Source organism: Ascaphus truei, chromosome 1 (genome assembly GCF_040206685.1).
Source record: "Ascaphus truei isolate aAscTru1 chromosome 1, aAscTru1.hap1, whole genome shotgun sequence".
Taxonomy (NCBI): Eukaryota; Metazoa; Chordata; class Amphibia; order Anura; family Ascaphidae; genus Ascaphus; species Ascaphus truei.
In genome coordinates this window covers 44,618,914-44,634,530 of record NC_134483.1, presented here as the reverse complement: position 1 = coordinate 44,634,530, position 15,617 = coordinate 44,618,914, and the positions used below count along the sequence as shown (strand labels likewise).

Here is a 15,617-nt window from a genome sequence, read left to right as displayed (position 1 = left end):
TATTGATCAATGGCTCTTCGCAACTGAAGTGCAGAGGATGGTTGATCTGTCCTTCCCCCCACTTCCTCCATCGACATCCGGTGGAACTTTAGACCACTCCCCCTGGTTGAAACTAGGGGGAAGTCTCGCCGCTTTGTAGGCTGACCAAGCACAGGGGCGGAGTGAGTCATAGTCCATGAGGGCGCGGCTCCAGCTTTCGCGCCAAACTCCCCAACTTGGTGGAGTTTCCTCGTTGCCGCCAATCCGGGCCAACAATTTGCAAATCGCAGAGTTGCAAGACTTTCTGCAGCTGGCCCACGCGGTGTCCCGGGAACGCGGGAACCGCCATTTTGGTAAGCACTGTCCTTCTTTGTATTTGAGGTAGCGTCTGGCTGTTTGTTAATTGGTGTGTAACAAAGTCCATTTCGTTCCTCCCATCTCGCAAGGCTGTCGTCCTCACTATTCTCAGGGGTATCATCCCGAGAACATAGGCATGACAAACACGGCGCAGCCACGGCTTTCACGCCATTCTATAGCAAACACACAAGAGTCTCTCCTGTAGCTTGTTCTCCTTCCTCGCCCCGACATCCTGGACCTTCTGCTCTTTGCAGATCCTCCATTCTGACGGTCACTTCTTGCTCACGGTATACTGGATTATTGTACATGGAGCTCCGCTCTGCGGGGCAGCTACCACATCCGTACAATAAACATGCCTTGTGCACCACCTCGTGTACCTAACATATGTCCAACTCGTGTTTGCACTACCTCAGGCTAGGCTCACTCTCTCAGTGTCTACTGTATCTCCTTCCTCCCAGTCTGTGCTCCCTTCGGTAAGTGATCTGGAATGGCTAGAGTACTCTGGGGCTTCCATGCAGTACTTGGGCGTCTACCTCTCTTTGTCAGCCTAGTGGAGACCCTCTCCAGGACACCTGACCTAGTTAACAAGCTCTCCCTTCTGGCGTCATACCCCTAGCGCGACCTCAAGGTGACTCGGACAGCTATAGCCCCTCTCCAGACCCACTAACTCCTCTCAGGTTCCCAGGGTATCCCTGCGGTTCCATCCCCACACAGCACAAAGTGGCAGCATACACTTTCCCTGTTTCCTAGCGTGTGCCTAGCAAAAGCCTGTCCTGTTGACAGGTATCTCAGCAGCGCCTCCAATTGTAATGGGTTTTCCCCCCCCAAATCTCACATTGGCCCGGGTACTTTAATAACCAACCCCCATTACGTGCGTGTTTGGTGGTGCACCTGCAGGCAACAGGGCTCCTGAGTCTCCTGCTGGATGGTGTTAGGGGATGTCATCAGAACAGGCAGCTGAGGTAGTGGGTGCGAGTTCAACTTACATCATGTGCAGCGCCTCCACCTCATCAGGGTCTATGCTTCCGCAGGGAGATTGTCCTGGTGAGGAACTCCTTCTTGATTGAGTGTGTGTGTGGGGGGATTGAGTGTGTGTGTGGGGGGTGGGGGGGATTGAGTGTGTGTGTGTGGGAGGGGGTGGGGGGAATTGAGTGTGTGTGTGTGGGGGGGGGGGATTGAGTGTGTGTGTGGGGGGTGGGCCCTTCCACGCCCGGGCAACGCCGGGTATATCAGCTAGTGTATAATAAACTAACATTGTAGGCCCACTTTTCCTGATCACAGAAAGCGGGAGAAGCTGGGGTACGGGTAGCTGAAAATCCCATTTCTTGCATACCAGGTCCACAGAGAAAATCCGTACACAATAACATATGCGAAATAAAGAACCCACATAAAAATGTGAATCCTGGAGAAAATAACCACATTTCTCATATTATATATTCTAAAGAAACAAATAAAGGCAGCTGAGATACTAAATAATTAGGCTAATGTAAAAGGAAATGTGTGGAATGAGTGACTCATGTCCATCAATTACATGCCAAGTTTGCTCTAAGATAAGGAAATGAACCTAAATGGTTTGTATGTGTCCTTGCTATTGTATCAAAATGTTTTGGGCAACATAACAGTGTCGGGATAAATAGCAGACCTTTATTAAAGAGAAATAAATAAATAACGCACTCCCGGGGAACACTTACAGTGAATGATATGTCAGACTCGGCTGTGTGTGATATGTCATTGCAGCACGTTTATTGTATATAAGACAGTTACAGCTGTAATCTCACCATGAGATTGATATATCCATAGGGTTGCTACATTTAAGTTTTTATAATCCAGCTTGAAAGTGTGACGTCATAATGAGCGATGAATGATTTGCCAACGCTACGAGCTGAATGGCATCTCCCGCTTGACCTCTATATTCTCTGTTTTTTTTTATCATCGCTGCGCTGGGCCGAGCGGGGAAAGACACGCACTGAAAAGGTAACACCTATAAAGGGTGGGTGTCATGGTATTAGGAGATGACCAGGGTGAGTCCTAACTTTATTATTTTAATCATTTAGCTAGGCAACATCTACGGCAAAGGTAACTATTACACTCAAGTAGAGATCCTACGTTTTTATGACTGATTTAATTACTGTACAGTCATTTTTAAGTTCAGGCATGTCATGTAAAGGCGCTAAAGTATGAGTCATTTATGCGTCTCGACAGTCCTTTCCGGGACAACAGGACAAGTCAATGATATACAGTAAAAGGGACAATCCTGTATATAAGGGAGGTCTGGCAACCTTATATATCCAGCTGTTGATCAGAGAAGCATGTAGCTCAGTGGTGGGCAACTCCAGTCCTCAAGGGCCACCAGCAGGTCGTATTTTAAGAATATCCCTGCTTCAGCACAGGTGTCTCTATCAGTGGCTCAGTCTTTACTGGGCCACTGATTGAGCCACCTGTCCTGAAGCAGGGATATCCTTTAAACCTGACCTGTTGGTGGCCCTTGAGGACTGAAGTTGGCCACTCCTGATGTAGCTGCTTTAATCTGATTTGTACTGTTGTTCAATGCCTATTGTCAACACACTTATTTTCTTAATTAAACGTAACCGCCTTACAACAAAACTTAAAAACAAATCTTTAATTCTACTTTTCTTGTAGTTCAGAAAATTGCTTTTAAACGTCACTTTAGATCAATAGAATAAAATATATTAGAACCGTGCCAAGGATTTTATGGTATAGGTGCTAATAAAGCACTACAAGATAAGCACAACTGAGATACTTTCTATGTCATTTTCAAATTGTGTTGCACAAAAGCAAAAGATTGGGCTCTTCTTCACACTCTTCCCTTTGAGGAGTAGCTGCTGTCCAGGATCAGTTATGTGAAGCATGTGAGGTAAAGGTTACAGCTTACACCAATTAGCCATTGTATGTACAGTATGTAAGCAAATGAGATCTGAACACTCATCAGATGGGTGCAAAACGTCTGCCTGGAATGTTGGTTGTTCAACTAACCCCAGGGCAGCAGCAGGACAAGTTGATCGAGTTTAATTCTTATAGGGTTTTTTCCCCTCGGCAAAACTGTTCCTAGTAATAATACAACATACTGTATCCCTGAATAATTCATAATCCTACTGTCTCTGTATGTTCTTCCTACCTACAAATTAGATTGTAAGCTCTTCGGAGCAGGGACTCCTTTTCCTAAATGTTACTTTTATGTCTGAAGCACTTCTTCCCATGATGTGTTATTTGTATTATTTGTTATTTATATTAAAGTATGTCACGTGTGTTACTGCTGTGAAGCGCTATGCACATTAATGATGCTATAAAAATAAAGACATACATACTGTACATACATACAAAGGGACCCAAAATATCTCCAGGTTTCTGTAGGATTCAAAGACAATGCTGGTGCACACTATTGTGATAAAACCCATCTCTCATATCATAAACATGTCACCAAAAAGAGCAATGAAGCTCACTGCGTATATGCACACGTTTAATAAATGTTACTGTAATGGATCTGAATTGATTTATTATTATATGTGTGTAACCCTGGTCCCCAGCAGCTCCTGGAGACCCCCCTCCCCTGGCGCAGCTCGATCGCGGGTACTGAACAACCCGACGGCTGCTTCCAAGGGTGGGGGCTGGAGCAGGGAGCAGCGCGGCTTCTCCTGCCTGCGGCCGGTTGCCGGGGACGCGATCGGGCCGTTGCTAAGGCCGCGATCGCGTCTCTAAGGTCCCGGCGGCCGCAGAGCAGTGCGCCGCCATTGTGCTTCAAGTCACGCATGCGCAGTGATCGCGCGAGGGCAGGAGAGCCCCAGATAGGTCGCGCATGCGCAGATAGGGGTAGGGAGCTAAGGCAGCTCTTAGGAGGTCGCGCGAGAGTAGGGAATCATAGGGAGAGCTTCCGGCGGCCATTAGGAGTTAGTGTAGGCAGAGGGGAGGAGCGCACGTGGCCCCAATGTTATTGTAGGGGCCTCGGGACTACAATTCCCATGAGGCATAGCGAGGCAGGCACCAGGTGCTTGATAGGAGCCAATAGGGCTGTAGGACTGCCCTGGAGGGAAAATAGATACATTTCCCGGGCTTTGCATGAGTCACGTTAGTTGGAGCAGCGGAGCTGAAGGGGAAGGAAGGATGCAGGGAGTGAGTGCAGCTCCTGCATCCAGATAGGTACCCTCACCCTCCAGGTAGGCCCCAACTCCCCACCAGGTTAGTGGGTAACTGATAAGGGACGGCCCTAGATAGGGAGGTCACCCTTAGTGTGTGTAAGGTGCAGGTTTGGCAGTTGTGGTGTGAAGATAGTCAGCGCAAACCTCACGGGCCTCCCGATGTCGATGGAACCGAATTCATTCGGTTCCATCGACATCGGGAGGCCCGTGAGGTTTGCGCTGACTATCTTCACACCACAACTGCCACGCTAAGAAGGAGGCGGGATTCCCTTCTCCGAAGTCAAGCAGCAACCAGGAAATCAAAAAAGGGCCAGTATATATTTTTATATACTCTTTTACACTTCGTACACAATCACATATCTATATTCCAATTTATTTGAATAGCTTAGGCGTTGCAGCACGTTCTCCGCCACAAATCCTAGGGAGCGCCCCAGTTCAAACAACCTGCAGGTTTGGCAGTGCCACAGCGGAGAGGGCTGTGGGCACTGGCAAATAGGCACAGTGTGCTAGTAGTGGATTGCTACGGGATCCAGGTGGCTGTGTGTGATTGCAGCTGTCTGTATGTGTGTCGCTGCATGTGCTGGGCGCAGTGCGTGCAGTGTGTGTGAAGTGTGTGTGGATCCCTGCAGGCTGACAGTGTGAGCTGAGTGTTGGCTGCAGGTGCGTTAGGCTGTTAGGATTAGCAGTTACAGTTGAGACTGGGTAGCTAGGGGAAGGGGGGCAGGTTAATGTTCCACAGGCCCTAGGAGTTTTCCCCAAGCCATCCCAGGTTGCGGTTCCTCAGGGACAGGCCCTAGGTTAGGGTTGCTGTCACTCTAGAAGTAGTTAGGCAGAAAGCTGATAGCGGCGGTTGCTGTTCCCATGCGGTTGGTGTTGCCGTGATCGGTTGCAGTTCCCGTGAAGCGGTGGGACCCTCGTTGGGGTCCACCGGCAGAGTACCTGGAAAGGATCAGACGGACGTCTGACCCTTTGAGAAGAGTGTTGCAGGCCCGAGCATCGGAGTGCTCGGAAGGTATCAATATTATATGTGCACCAACAGGCCTAGAGGTTTTAGTGACTGCGCAGTCACCCATTGACTATCTCCGTAGGAGTACGGGACATTGGGTGTGGGGGTTTCACTGGACACTGGGTGGGATCACCTAGTGTGGGGGAAACGTCCTGCGAGACGTCACGGGTAGTGTCTCCTCGTGAGAGGGACACAGGTTATGTAACTGATTATGATATTCTCTATGTTCATAGTAAAGCCCTTAGTTATTATAATCACTGACTGTGTGTGTGGTTTCTAATTGGGTTCCTATGTAGGGTCATTCTACACGTCCATAGAATCCTACATAGGTGGAGGCGCTGAAAAAGAAGATTCGTTCCAGAGGATTCACCCCAGGCTCTCATTAGCGGAGGCTCAGACCTCCTGTGAGCCTGCAGGTATACGCACCACACCGGTAACAACACATGTTCTACTCACCCACACTACATATGAGATTGGGTGGGGTGGAATACCCGTTACATGTTCATTTCTGAACAGAATTGAATGTACAGCTTGTTGTGTAACTCTAAAGGAAGGGTTGGACTTTATGTTGTGTGAGTCCAGCCCAATCTCCCACAGAACCCAAGTGAGCTAATGGCAGTATAACATTTCATAGATTCAAATGGTGATTGATGCTTTGTACTGTAAATGGGACAAATGAAAGTATTGTTACATTATTCTGAACACGTATACTGCCAACGTTAGTAACTATTGTACCCTGTTCTTTAGTGCCCTGTTTCTCTAGAATTGTTTGTGCACTAGAAACTTAAAGACAAAAATCTCATACTACATTAACCAGTACTACAGACACTGGGAAAAGGACAAACAACTAACTGCATGTCAATATAAGTACTAATACTGATATATATATACACACACTTCTACAAACAGGGAATTTGTATATATATATATATATATATACAGTGTTCGACAAACCTATACATTTGCTCGCCCCGGGCGAGTGGATTTAACCCCCGGGCGAGTAAATATTGGCCCAAGCAGCACACGTTTGGTACTAGGTGGCGAGTAGATTTTTTTGTGTGGCGAGTAGATTTTTTGGTGATTTGTCAACCACTGTATATATATATATATATATATATATATATATATATATAAAAATATATTGAAGTGCACTGTGCATTATTTTACTATTTATTCAAGTACTGTACATTCCATTTTTTCGGTTGTACATATCATTTCACTATCTTATCATATATATTTCATTCGTTCATATTATTCTGTGTTTCATTTAAGATACATTTTTTTTAGCTGGCTATTCTTTAATTCCATTTTATTGCTGTACTTTTATCACCAATATATACTGTATTTTGTAACTATTTATCACATTTCCATACACAACAGACCTCTACCCCATAGAATAATTACTAAAAAATAACCTAATAGCACATTTTTTGGATACAGAACTATAGACAGCCTGTTCACAGATCCAGTTAGTCAAAGATCTACGGAGAGAGATGTAGCCTTATAATAAATGTTATTATGTACATTTCCCCATCCACATGCATCAATATGACATCAAGGAATTCAATAATTTCCTTTCATAGGAGTCAAAATCAACAACATCAAACTAAATGTGTCATTGCGGGTATTTACAATGATTGAACATCTCTATTCCAAGTACAGCAACTATTATATCATCTAACAACATGTACAAGACAACAAGGTCAATAAACAAATCAAATACATACTGACATTTCCACCATTTAATACACAAGTGTGCAAAATTATGCACACAGATAGAATTGATGTGTCAGATAACAATACAGTACAGTATATAGAGAATGCTGCACACCAGACAATATGTATCGTACAGTTACCTGTACTCCTGGTTCAGGGAATAGCTGCCATAATCCAAAGTCAGGCTAAGTAGAAAAGCAAAGCAGGGCACTTCGGATTTCAAACTAATTTATTCAGTCTGAACAATGATTGTTCAGACTGAATAAATTAGTTTAAAATCTGAAGTGCCCTGATTTGCTTTTCTACTTAAACCATCATAAACTCACGACGTCTCACAAGTTTCTACTATAGTATTTGTAAAATGTTACCATTGTGCAAGAGGGCATATTACTGTACTGTAGTAACGACATTTATGAGAGAGAAAAAATTATTCAAATATTATGATGCTAAGTAAAAAAAGTTATTCTCCAGATATTATAGAAGTTTAACTAGATTCCTCATGCAGCTTTCATAATATATATTTTTTAATTGGTATCCTATTTGAGGCCAATAATATTTTTCCTTTTTGAAAGACAATTTGCATTTTTATATGCGGTATCAACTCAATCTGTCTAGACATTTATAGCATTTTAGTTACCCAATTGCGAAATAGTCTCATTCTGAGTTCTGCAGCCTAAGATTGTAAGGCAGGAAGATGAGGGGGTGGGGGGGGGGGGGGGCGGAGGGGTGTTTGAGGGGAGGGCAATTCCCGTCTTCAAGAGCTACCAACAGGTCAGGTTTTCAGGATATCCCTGCTTCAGCACAGGTGGTGCAGTCTTTAACTGTGCCACTGATTGAGCCACCTGTGCTGAAGCAGGGTTATCCTGAAAACCTGACCTTTTGGTAGCTCTTGAGGACTGGAGTTGGCTACCCCTTTTCTAAGTAGTCCTGCTATAAAACAGTGTGAAGAGTCTGAGAGATTTTCTCTTGTCTGCATTCACAAGATTAGGCATTACTGAATTGGGACGCAGAAACTAAAACGGGGAAGTCTTTATTTTATTGCAATAATACTATGGTGTGATATGTTCTCCCCTTAGTATTGCACTGCTCCAAAAACAGGGGCAAATTGCATCATTCTATCACTGTGAGACTATCAATGCCTCAAGGTGCATCGCTCAATTTTTTTGCTCCAAATTGCCCCCCTCGCATCATGAGAGTTTTGAGTGGCACAGGGAGGAGTTTGCATAGGAGACAGCCAGTGCAATATTATACTGAGATGCGCCACATATTGTGCTTATAACTGGTGCAGTTAGGGGTCCCAGATGTCCCGTATATACGGGATTGTCCCTTATTTCATTGACTTGTCCCGTAAAGATCTCTCGGGACACAGCAATGTCCTGTATTTCAGAGCCTTGACGTGAAATACCTGAACTTAAAATGACTGTAACGAAGACATTAAAACGTGATAGACTTCTACTTGAGTGTAATAGTTACCTTCCCTGATAAATGTCGCCTTACTAAATTATTAAAATAGTAAAGTTAGGACAATGCCTGATCATGTCATAATGCAATGACACCCACCCCTAAATGACATTCAAATAAATATGATTTTCTCCCTTAAAGCAGGACCCCTTGCACCCCGAGATACTCACCCCCATAGGGTGTGCTCAGCTGTAAGCTGCAGCTGCTCGGCTAGAGCTAGACCAGGGGAGAGCAAACTTTTTGAGCTGCGGCCCCCTCCCTGCTCCTGCAGCTACTCGCGCCCCCCTTACTGTTAGACCAGCATCGGGTGTGACCTCACACGACCCCGTTGCCATGGCAACGCGGCATCATGGGTTGCGTTGCCATGGCGACCCGCCACAACACTCCCGCTGAAACCCGGTAAGTAGGTTACAGAGGCCTCACTCCTCCCCCCGGCGTTTAATTTAAATGCCTGGGGGAAGAGCGCGCCCCCATGTTTGTCCCCCTGTCTGCGCACCGCTGAGCTAGAAAATAGGAAGCCATAATGTGATCAAGTTCAGCTTCCTATTGGCCCACATTTAAACTTTAAAACCCAGCTAGTTTAGCTGGAGCGGCCACTTGCACCCTCTACAAAGGTAAGCATCTCCAGCTGAAATGAATGGGGTTCAGCTCCGGAGACCCATTGCTTCAATCATGTGTAAAAAAATAAATTACTTTTTAAAGAAAAAAGCGCTTGGATTGCCGCTTTAAGGGAGAAACTGATATTTATTTGAATGTCATTTTATTCTTTGATACATATGGTGCAGTAAATAAAATTCAGAGTACCTACTGAAGTGATTTAGACATTTATTATTATAAAAATGTTACAAAGAAAAAAATTCTTTGATTAGTCCCTTAATACTGTACATATTGTATTGTGCAGATTTCTTGCTTCAGAACTGCACACACTTGCCCTGATACATAGATCCCACATAGTGCTATTTGAATACTTCTTGATAATTACAACAATAAATTAGCCATGTAGTATCCACAAACACAGTCGTTTATGCAGTTGGTTTGCAGTTGCATACTGTAGTGATGCTTCAGGCACTAAGTGTAACCCTGTCGCTATGTACACACGGCAGATTGTGCCAGTAATGTTTCTCATTAATTCAAAATTATTTCTTTTTATATTTTGTCAATGTTGCAGCAAAAATAATGGCACTTTTGTACAGTACAGTATGTTACACTTAACTGTGTCCTGTTAATGTAATTCTTCTCAGATGCTTTTAAACGTTGAGCATCATAATTACTACTGTTGACATTACAATTAGCTTCCCAAAAAGATCAAAGTCCCAATTTGCTGGCAGATAGCAGATTCCTCTAACCGCCCTATTACAAAAGTGATTAGGTCAAGGCAAGAAATACCATCCAAAGTATTTAGATGTCATGAAAACATAAGGAAATGTGCCAACATATGGAGCCATGTTTACTAAGTAGTGCTATGCCATAAGACAATTTAGGCCATTGACTTGAAATAACACAGTTTACTACATATGGGCTCTAATCCATTAAACAGATCACTGTGCTTTGGTCCTAAGGAGGATCGCACCTTTAACTGAGATGTTTTTCTTCTAGGCTTACTACCCGACAAATCAAATGTCAATAAATGTGAAATACGCATTTTGTACCATACTATATGCTGTTCCAGAGCATTTTATTTACCTCTTATTCGTCCGGTTAATCACCCATGGTAAGATGACCGCTGTAATCAACACAGCATAAAAAAAATGAAAAGCACTTGATTTGTTTTAACTAAATCTAGAATAGATACATAATAATAGATTTGAAAGCTTGTATAGTGACTGCAAACAGGGCCGCTGACAGGGGGGGGAGAACCGGGACAGGTGTCCTGGGTCCTGTGGGTGCGGGGTGCCCGGCTGCTGGTCCTCTTATTGCTGCCGGGGCCTGCTCTCCCCCAGATGCGGGCCTCCCTCGCTGACTGTCCCACGCTCAGCTTCTGAGAGTCAGGCCCGGCGACAACCAGAGAATCGTCAGCCGGGCCCCCCACAGCCACTGGGGCCAGGATACCAAATATGTATTTGTGGGGAGGGAGAGAGTTTATATGTATTTTTTTTTGTTTCATATGTATTTGAGGGGTGTCGCGCGCCTACTATAAACGCAGCTTAGAGTGAAAGGCAGGGGAGAGAAATACATGCGAGGCAGGGAGGGATTGAGGGGGAGTGGGGTAATTGATGAAGGGCGAAGAGTGGGAGGTGAGAGGGGCGAGTGAGGAAGAGGGAGTGAGACGGAGGGACAGTACAAGGAGCTTTCAAAAGAACTATTCATCCCAAGGGCAGAACAAAGGACTCAGGGTCATCCCTTAAGGTTGGATGAAAGAAGATTTCGCCAGTAACAAAGGAAAGGGTTTTTTACAGTAAGGGCAGTTAAAATGTGGAATTCATTACCCATGGAGACTGTGATGGGAGATACAAGAGATATCTTTAAAATAAGGTTGGACATCTTTTTAGAAAGGAAAGATATACAGGGATATACCCCAAATAAGTAAATATAGGAAGGATGTTGATCCAGGGAGTAATCCAATATTTGGAGTCAGGAAGGAATTTATTTTTTCCCTTTATGAGATATCATTAGATGATATTTCACTGGGGTTTTCGTTTGCCTTCCTCTGGATCAATATACTGTAAGTTCAAATATAGGATAAGGTATCAGTCATCTAAATTTAGCATAGGTTGAACTTGATAGACGCATGTCTTTTTTCAACTTCTACTATGTAAATATGTAACTATATTATGTTTAGCAAAGCCTATTTCAGCCAAACGCTAAAGCCCTATTATGCAACCAAAAGATAAAATGTGTACATGCTAGTATGAAATGCCATGGTAATTTAGATGCCACGTAAAAAATAGTCAAGCACAAGATACACTATTCAAAGGTCTTAAAATCATACCAAGGTAATTGTATACAGTATGCAAAGCCAGACTGCTTAATGGGTAACAACACCAAGAGAAAAAACGCACGGGGCAAAAGGCAAACGGAAATGTTGGTAGTCAAAATTAAGTATCCGCTCCTTTGCTATTATTACTATTGTTTATTTATAATGCGTTATCAAATTCTACAGGGCGGTACAATGGGGGGACAGAATGACATCAATTATACAAACAGAATGACATACAAAAGAAGAACAAACAAGCACAAAGATACAGAAGGGAATGCTGGGGACAGCGCACAACCTAGAACTCCTTCCCCTGATTTGATGTGTACAGTATAATCAATATTAAAGTATTTTCAGTCATAAGGATTCTCAATATGATCCCCAATATTGTGTTCCACATTATTTAGAATAGCGTTTCACAGACGGGGCACCAGTGTTCCCTAAATGACTTGGGCGGTAGATTCCTTTATACCTACGGCCCTTTCTTCCGCTATCGGTGCAAGAGATTCATTTGTGACATGCTGCTTTTTAGACCCTGATCCATTAATAGTGATAAATATATAGATGAGAAAAGGGAATCCCCCCAAATTCAGTAAAATCCATTTTCTTTGTATAAAACATCTTAAAAAAAAAAAAAAAAAACCCCACTGAACTAATACATAGGTCACTAGGTGACGTTTCGGGCAAGATATGCCCTTCTTCCAACAAGTCATAGGTTCCCCGAGTGTCACCTACGCAGTAGTTCGGGTATTTTGAGATTTTTGTATGAATAAACGGGATTTGGCAGAATTACTGTATAGAGTGTTGAGGGAATGTGCTTTTTATTTAATCTACTTCTTTTATCCGTTTCGTGCCATGAGCGGCTGTCCTGCATGCGTGGTTATCTATGTGAGGTGAGGAGGAGCTTTCTTACATATTTTCATTTTGATAAATACATAGTTAGAAGTGATAAATATACTGATGATGTAAGTAGGCAGGCTGGTCCTCCACACCTGGGGCGCTCAAGTCCAGTCCCCAAGCCCCTCGAACAGGTCAGGTTTTCAGGATATCCCAGCTTCAGCCCAGGTGGCTCAATCAGGGGTTCAGTCCAAGGCTGAGCCTCTGATTGAGCCACCTGCGCTAAAGCAGGGACTGATTGAGCCACCTGTTCTGAAGCAAGGACTGATTGAGCCACCAGTGCTGAAGCTGGGATATCCTGAAAACCTGACCTGTTGAGGGGGCTTGAGGACTGGCGTTGAGTTCTCCTGCTCTACACAGTTATTAACCATAATGTGGTCCACCAGAAGAAAAAGAAGCCCCTGATTTAGACAGTAACGATACACAATCTAGCACTTCGTCCACCAACAGCATCCACAAGGAATCGGATTACTACCGTACCACGTGTTTAATAAAGCAGCTGGCCACTCCTAGTCTGGAAAGGTTAAACTACTCTGCCGGCACAATTCATCCACTATAAGTCATTATTCTGTATACCTCTTTGTTCCTAACTAAGAACATGCTCAAATTGTAGCTCTCAATGCACCTTGTCTATGTACATTAAAAAAACATAAGTAGCTTGATAGAGATGTGCAGTACTGTGTATGACCTGAAAAAGTTTTCTTCTTTTCAAATGTACATAATGTTTAATTATGTGTGCAAATTTCCACCAATCTACAGTCATGCTGCTGAGGACGAATATAAAAACGTGAGTGAGGCAGCAGAGAGAAACAAGATTGACATGGTAAGAAGCAGCATATTCTAATGACTAATGGCAATACAGTCACGGCAATAAATGCTGATACTTTTTTGCTTTAACCCCTTTTTCAATTTGCCGCAGGCAGCAAAGAGGTTAATTTTGTTAGCCAGTCTGCCTCTAGTCTTTTTTTCATTGCCCCTAAATGTGCAAACGGATAGACACAGGAGAAAGAGAACAAGCCATACATAGTAGAACATGATGCATAGTTGGCTGCCGTAGGAAATAACTGCGATTGATATTGTTTTACCTTAGCTTAAAGCGTTTGTCATTTGCAACAAGTTCAGCCAGTTTCCTCCATCCTTTGCTGCTTGTCTGGTCTAACAATTCGCTCACTTTTTGAAGTATCGGATCCTGCAACAAATTAATGTTAAGTAAGTGAAAATGCTGAAAGTCCGACATCTCTGCAAACAGTCAGGCAAATCATTTCCTGCTCTCTCCTTCCTGCTTTAAGTTTACTTGTATTTTACATATGGGCAAAGGTTACTACTGACATCTTCTGGATACAAATATTAGTTTCACTTCGGAGTAGAAGTAGCATTGTTAATCCAATTGCGAAGTAAATGAGTACTTCAGTATTACTGTAGGGGATACCTTTTTTTATTTGGTCTAACAATTTATCATTTTCAGACAAGGTTGAGTAGGGATGGACGGAACAGTTCCAAATCCGTTTTCCAGAATTCCGCGGATTATTTTGACTAAATCCATCTCTTCCCTAAAATCCGTCTGCGGATTGGGTACTAAAATAGCCGAACGGATTAATTTAAATCTGCATTCATTTGAATACAATCAGCAGAGTTCTTAGAGAGACATTCAAATGTAATAAGTGTCTCCAGTTGTGTATATATTCCCTCAGATGTCCCTCCAAATAAATTAGGGTGCTGAAAAAGGAACACACCTGAGGTACCTGGCTGGGAGATATGCTAATGAATATGCACGGTATATTTAAATGAGTGAGATCCCACACTTCCTAAAAGGATTTCACTGCCAACTACAGCTCAACCCCGTTAAAACACGATCCGTTACAACGCGTATCCGCTTTTAAAGTGATGCAAGCGTGGCTCCCAATTTTCACATTTATGAATACTTTACAACACGATTATTGGTATCTTAAATACTTTATTTCACAACGCATACAATTGTACATTATTTCTAAGGCGATCCACTTATACCGTGATGTGATTCTTTGGACCCCAAGCACAGCATTATAAGGGGGTTGAACGGTATATAGAGTTTATAAGGCTAAGGCACCAACCTAATGACTGGAATGGTGTCCCAACAATACTCAACAGGAGTAGAACCCACAACCACTGCTTTTCAAGGCCACAGCTCTAGCAGGGCAAGCAGGTTTAGTACTTTTATGGCCATTAAACAAATAGTTAAATGCAGCCCAGTCAAGGCTCACAAAAATGTTCATGATCCTCACACACTAGGGCTACGTCTCACGTAGCATGAGCTAAATACCTGAGACAGAGTCCTAACCCTCGCCCCCAAACAACATAATCCTGCCCCTACACATCCTAACCCTGATTCCAGTGTCACTGACTCTGTCCCCAAAAACACAGACCGTGGATTCCCTGTTCAGGAATGGGGAACTGAAAATAAACGTTTATCCAGTGGGTGAAAATACAGATTCTTTGTTGCAATAATTATTTTTTCGACACAGGATTCTTTGCAGTTCCAAATATCATTTATTATTCTAGAGGCAGTTACAAATAAGCTCGAGACTCGCTGCGGGGGGCGTAGGGTTTACTGAGGCCCCCGAACGCTTCCCGAATTCATTTAAATTAATGCCGGGGCTGCTGCAGGGCCTCTGTAAACTTCTACTTACCTTGTTTCAGGCGCTTCTGGTCACGCGTCGCCATGGCAACGCGGCGTTAAATGACGCCACGGGGACATGTGACGTGGCGTTGCCATGGCAACGTGACATCATGACACCAGCAGGGGGGGGGGCAAGGATAGGGGGACAGACTGCAGGGGGGCGCCCGGGATAAAGATTGCGCTTCCCTGACCTAACTCACCTAGAAAACAGTTCGACATGGACCACTGAGCTGCTTAAAAACAGGCGTTTTCAGAGGATAGGAATTGGCTCTGTCCACCAAACAGCTAGGGACATACTCTTAAAATCAATGATATGTGCATACACAGCAAGAATTAATTGATTGAATTAACAAATCGTCCTACTGATAAAAGAAAAGTTTGTAGATGCAGCCCCAGAAATCGGGAAAAACACTCCTCCAGCAAGAATACCTCAAAGAAAAAAGGAAGAGGGGCACAGAGTGGCATAAAATCTTTTAT

The 15,617-nt window shown here is 43.6% G+C and overlaps 1 protein-coding gene across 4 annotated transcripts in view; it reads right to left on the bottom strand.

The window, feature by feature from the left end:
* MALT1 (MALT1 paracaspase) overlaps positions 1 to 13,756 on the bottom strand; it is a 99,450-nt gene extending 85,694 nt beyond the window's left edge. For 2 of the 4 annotated variants that reach the window (XM_075587228.1, XM_075587235.1), the window contains exon 1: positions 13,570 to 13,756. In XM_075587228.1, the coding sequence (XP_075443343.1) occupies positions 13,570 to 13,721 (152 nt within the window). In that variant the 5' untranslated portion in view covers positions 13,722 to 13,756. Of the gene's footprint in view, positions 1 to 8,843; positions 8,952 to 13,569 lie in introns of those variants that run through there. The other 2 variants (XM_075587255.1, XM_075587245.1) reach the window with 2 other exon arrangements.
* Between the last annotated feature and the right edge of the window lie 1,861 nt (positions 13,757 to 15,617).